This window comes from Chanos chanos, chromosome 2, assembly GCF_902362185.1.
Source record: "Chanos chanos chromosome 2, fChaCha1.1, whole genome shotgun sequence".
NCBI lineage: Eukaryota > Metazoa > Chordata > Actinopteri > Gonorynchiformes > Chanidae > Chanos > Chanos chanos.
The window spans coordinates 36,576,224-36,582,269 of record NC_044496.1 but is presented as its reverse complement, the minus strand read 5'-3'; the positions used below and the strand labels follow the sequence as shown (position 1 = coordinate 36,582,269).

General features: G+C 39.2%; 1 protein-coding gene across 1 annotated transcript; it reads left to right on the top strand.

The window, feature by feature from the left end:
• Positions 1–230: 230 nt before the first annotated feature.
• isl2a (ISL LIM homeobox 2a) lies at positions 231–4,241 on the top strand. Its single transcript, XM_030766452.1, has 6 exons — positions 231–288; positions 828–1,017; positions 1,596–1,858; positions 2,817–3,100; positions 3,392–3,559; positions 4,125–4,241. Exons 1-6 carry the CDS (start codon positions 231–233, stop codon positions 4,239–4,241), a joined length of 1,080 nt encoding a protein of 359 aa, XP_030622312.1.
• Positions 4,242–6,046: the final 1,805 nt, after the last annotated feature.

Genomic DNA, 6,046 nt, shown 5'->3' with positions numbered 1-6,046 from the left:
CCAGTCACAAGTTACAGGAAGCAAATGTTATGTCGCTTTGCTTATAGCAAGACCCCCTCCCTGGATCCCAAACGTTTTCTAGGTCCAAGTTTGCATGTGACGTCACCCTGCGCGTCGGACTCTTCCCACTAAGCTACTCGCTGCTCGGTTAGAAGTTATTAGTCAGCTAGGGACGGGACGGTTTCACACTCTATTTCCTCATCTGTAGCTCTCTGCGCAATCCCTCCTGTATGGTGGATATTCTACTCCATTCTTCTTTCTTGGGTGATATGGGGGATCATTCCAAAAGTGAGTACTCGTGTCTTTTAAGCTGTTTCTTTGTGTCAGTGGGCCTTTATGACATTTTGTCTTCTTTTTCGATTGATTGATCGGTAACTATAGTATAGCAATATTCATTAAGGCTATAACAGATAATGTCTGATACAGGCGACAAAATTTAATCGTTTGATCATATATGTATAGCTTATACATGTATATGAAGAAGAAAGAGGCCATCAACAAATATAGTCAGTAATTCGTTAATAATAACTGATATAATTAATCGACCTGCAATCATTTTCCATGCTTCTTGGAAAGCATGATATTGTGGTCAACATTGTCAGTATAATTTAAAGAGCAGCATACACAAAAATAACCGTTCTGTGACATACAGTAAAAAATAAGGAGATATAAAGCTAATTTATCGATCCTATTACTTACCAAGGACGCAGACAGATAGATGTACGGTACACTATACAAATGTATGCAAAGACTACACAGTGTAGTTTAATGACAGCGTCTGGGGATTATGGAGTGCAGGTGGTGGTACTAATTTGTGCATTCCACAGAGAAGCCTGGCATCGCCATGTGTGTTGGTTGTGGAAGTCAGATCCACGACCAGTACATCCTGAGAGTTTCCCCGGACCTGGAGTGGCACGCAGCCTGTTTGAAGTGTGCGGAATGTAGCCAGTACCTGGATGAGACGTGCACTTGCTTTGTCCGAGATGGCAAGACTTACTGCAAACGAGATTACGTAAGGTAGGAGTCTCCTTGATTTTTCCACATTTGTGATTTCAGAACTTTGGAATTTCGTAGAGACCTTATTTCGAATAAATTCTCAACACAAAGAGATGATGAGACACAAGAGAAGTATGTAGATATTTATAGAACGAAGTAGAAAGTAGAAATAGACATTTTTCATTATAGTGTTAAAAAGTCATATCCTATGTAAATGGATGATAAAATTTTTGCAAACCTTGGGATTTAAGTATTTGCGTCACATGGAACATGAATAGAAGTTTATAGTTCAACCAAAGTGCAAAGTGTAAACTGTTTTACTGCAGCTGACGTTGACTTAGAAGAACTTGCGATATTTTATTAGTTATGCATTTTTTAAGGTTCTGTTTTGCTAACACTCAGCTGCTAGGCTATGTGTACGCTATTCCAAAATTAACAGATACATATTACTGCTTTATAAAACAGTGTAGTTTTCAAATGCGACATTTGAATGCTATGTCGATCAGTGCATCGTGGATGTTTCGTCGTGTTTGTCTGAGAACTGTCATAGTAACATTAGAAATCTTCTGAACACTTCCTTTTTTCTCAACACGTTTCAGATTATTCGGGATCAAATGTGCAAAATGTAACATCGGTTTCTGCAGCAATGATCTTGTGATGCGGGCCCGGGACAACGTGTATCACATGGAGTGTTTCAGGTGCTCGGTGTGCAGCAGACATCTCCTGCCGGGGGACGAGTTCTCTCTGCGGGATGAGGAGCTCCTGTGCCGGGCTGATCATGGCTTACTAATGGAGCGAGCCTCCGCAGGCAGCCCGCTAAGCCCCGGGAATATTCACTCTGGTAGATCTCTACACATGGCAGGTCAGTCCACTAATAATAATAATAATAACAACAATAATAGCAACAATAATAATAATAATAATAATAATAATAATAATAATAATAATAATAATGCATTTAAAGACTAGAATAGGCCTATACGTTGTAATAATAAACGTTTAGCGACTGTTACAATTTGACATCATCTTTTTACCTTGTGAGGTATGGTAAAATTTCAGTAATAATAATTAATGAAAAATTGTTACTGATAATTAGTCATTAAGCATTTTTTAAATAATCATGAGACAGCTGTCTTAATTTATCACCTTATTCAATAATCTCTGATCCGACAGTTTAGACAGTGTTTCCCGTGCTGCATAATGACAGTCTGTAATTAAGAAAACAAGGATATCAGTGTGGAAAATAAAACCTTTTACTAAATCATAGCAATGTTAACTGAATTCCATGCAGTTTTAGCATTCTACTACTGCTATGCTATGAATGGAATTTTCGGGATCCTTTATGGATTAGTCACAGATTTAAACAGTGACAACTCAATTTTATATTAGCACACGTTAGTCATTCATCCGAATTTAGTCAGCGGAAATAATAAAATTATGGCACATTGAAATGATTGTTGTCACAGATTTTCTTTAATAAAACTTGTTAGTCGGATTAAGGGTATTTAAACCTCTCGTCATAATTTATTTTGCTCACCTATTGTTGAACTGTTTAAACCTGGGGATGGCAGTAGGCCTAGTTGTTAAAGTAATTCAGCAAGAATCCACAAATATCCGAAGGGGTCACAACAAAGCAACTGGTCACAAATTAGTGTTTTGTAAATGTGGATAATTCAACTACGACGATTCAAACTAGATAGTGGGCCTGAAACATAAATATCAGTTCCAATACCTGTAAAGATAATTCGTTTTTGATAGATCAGTGAGAAAAAGCAGGGCGGTAGATAACAGCGTGAACAATTGTCCGTTTTCCCTCACAGAACCTGTGCCAATACGGCAACCACCTCATCGCAACCACGTTCACAAGCAGTCTGAAAAGACCACTCGCGTGCGGACAGTATTAAATGAGAAGCAGCTACACACTCTGCGGACCTGTTACAACGCAAACCCGAGGCCGGACGCGCTAATGAAAGAACAGCTTGTGGAAATGACCGGTCTCAGTCCACGGGTTATACGAGTGTGGTTCCAGAACAAACGCTGCAAAGACAAGAAAAGATCTATGCTCATGAAACAACTCCAACAGCAGCAACACAGCGATAAAACCGTAAGGGCCCTCGATTTACCCTCAGTCAGCCCCGACCGCATATGACTGTAAACCTCAGCATCATTTACATGCTTCTTTATACTTTTGACTCTAAGCAATGTCAGCAAGATTTGCGGCAAACAAATGAATGTGTTTGGTGTTGAATAACTTTACCACCTCAGTAATTTACAATACCTGTCATATATTCACAAACAACTTATAGCAAGTAAGTTGAAATGTGTGTATGTGTCCGTCCAATGAGCAAGTCGAACCTTTATAGCTGAGTCATCAGTTCTTCTTGGTCTTCTACAGAATCTCCAAGGACTAACAGGTACACCTCTGGTGGCAGGCAGTCCCATTAGACATGATAACACAGTCCAGGGAAACCCTGTAGAGGTTCAGACCTACCAGCCGCCCTGGAAAGCCTTGAGCGAGTTTGCCTTACAGAGTGACCTGGACCAGCCCGCTTTCCAACAGTTGGTAAGTAGTCTGTTACCCCCTGTAATATGTACATTTCAGGCGCACGCACACTCGTTAAAATAGTTGTGATGGCTTCAAACTTTGGCACTGAAAACACCAATATCAGAGTTTTGCCTGTTATTACACCACGCGATAAAAAATCTTTTCAATTACCAAATTTATTATCAGGAAATTTCAATATTATTTCTTGTTCGGCTACCGTTTCTCTGCCCCTCCAGGACTCTTCATGAGCTGATATCTTAATACGCTAATATCTGGTGATACATTTCACTTCTCCTTAAATAACCCTTGTTTTATACACAATTCATGTGATCTTCTGTACACTCATTGAAGCACCGTTAAAGTCAGTGTTAGACCATATAAACATTTCTCAGTTTGGCATGTATGGTTTTAGAAGAGAAGCAGGGTACAGATGGGCCTTCTTTGATTAGGCCCTAATAATGCATGGGTAGTCTTGGCTAAAGAATGTGAATGTGTATTAAAGGTCAGACATTAGGCTAATGAAAAATGTCATATAAGATACATGGATCAACAGACCGCTGACTCCTACCTTTCCCCCTCCTAGGTGTCATTTTCCGAGTCGGGTTCCTTGGGTAACTCATCGGGTAGTGATGTGACTTCTCTGTCGTCGCAGCTACCTGACACCCCCAACAGTATGGTGCCCAGTCCCGTAGAGACGTGAGACCCACACTGGACCCTTGGTTCCCGCCTCAGCATGTTCCTGCGCGCCCTGCATGAAAACACATCACCTCACGCCCTCGACCGGAAAAAGGGATTAATTGCAAATACAATTACAAACGGATCTAACACTGAAGACTCAGTTTGCCAAACGGAGAAACTTACAAGAGCGTCTCTGAGTTCCAAACGAATAACAGTACTGTTGTCAAACACTTGGATGCCGAAATGACCGAGCCGAAGATCACCCGAGGAATATAAACAAACATCTTCATTTTGGTTATGAGCCACTCTAACTTTTTTTTTACCTGTCTTAAGAGTGTCCATTCATGGTCACCATTATGTTAGTTTATCAACAAGTGCTATTTCCGTAGGTCGTTGAGACACACGTTTGTCTTAATGCGCATGTTCTTCGAAGATGGTGTAAAACTGACTTGTAAAATATTTTATCTTAGCGGATGGAAGACAGATTGTTTGAACGTCAAGAAAAAAAGTAAGTTATTGTTATTTATTGTCAGGACAGCCGTCCATACGAGAATTAAGAAATAATCTTAATAAAACCATGTTAAGTGTTGTTTATGTCTGAGCAACTTCGCATGCAAGACAGCTATATCTACAAATACGTTATTCTTCACTGAACACTGAATAATTGAATTGTTCTTTCAAACAAGTTTTAAATTATAGAAAAATCTATTCAGACTACGCTAATATAAAATATCACTCCAAAGACAAGATAAAAGAATTATTACATCTTAAGTAAACTTAAATAACAGTAGATGAAAGTCGCTTAAATTTTACTTTGCCTTTGCTGTCTATACTTTCAGTTTTTCCTGCTTGCATAGAGATAGTGAGTTTTTTTTTATCAGTTATGTTTGTCTTAAATCGAATTGGTAACAAATCAATCTTAAATACCGTAGTCCACAGCCTTTATTATTCCGGCTTTTCAAAATACATTGAAAATTCAACAGGATATGTAGCCTACCGTCTTGCCTCTATAGCAGCTTAGTTTTCGTTTTTACTCCTGTAGTAATATAACAAATATATTAGGACAACGTTGTCCATATCTTTCAGCTTTTTTGATAATCATGCCAAATGCAGCGTATAAATTAGCTACCTAAGTGCGCTATCAGTTTAGATTGGGGGAAGATAATTTCACCACATTCTTAACTAAATGTTTGACTGATCTTTTTTTTACCCTTTAAACACCTTGCATGTATTAATCCAAATTACAAGGCAACATCTCTGTGAGATAAATAGCTACAACCGATTTCATATACTAGTGCTGTAAATATCAACCATTTCCACTGGCCACAAACATGCATCGGTGCGAATTCTTATCGTGTGGACCGGATATTGACCTCTCCCATCAAGCTGTGTTGTGATCAATCTAGTTTTTCTTGTAAAGTCATCAGTCTAGACAGAGGACAAGGATCGGCGGGTCCTTATCTACGCCTGGCATCACCTGCAAACGATACATTGAATGGAGCCACAACAAACCCACCTCTCTGTTACGCAGCGCTAAAGGGGACTCCCTTTCGGCTAACCCAGCCTTGCATATCTCGGGTTTATTTTCATTCCGTCCAAGTCTCTGAGCCGATACTAGCCGCTAGCCATGAAGAGATCAGGTCAGGCCACAGTTTATGTAGAAGAAACCGCCAATTTGTTTCAGAGAAGCCTACTAACTTTCTTATTAGAGGAAGGAAAATTAGGTGACATCGACAACAACTCGCTTGACTCAAATTAATCAAAAATTTAATTATCAGTCAGCAAAAAAGAATTCGAATCCCCTCTTTTGAAATTAATGTCTAAGGG

Bases quoted from the DNA above. Each gene is read 5' to 3' on its own strand.
- isl2a (XM_030766452.1), top strand. From the start codon at position 231: ATGGTGGATATTCTACTCCATTCTTCTTTCTTGGGTGATATGGGGGAT. The intron at 1,859-2,816 runs GTCAGTCCACTA...TTTCCCTCACAG, and splicing joins TAGATCTCTACACATGGCAG to AACCTGTGCCAATACGGCAA. The intron at 3,560-4,124 runs GTAAGTAGTCTG...TCCCCCTCCTAG, and splicing joins AGCCCGCTTTCCAACAGTTG to GTGTCATTTTCCGAGTCGGG.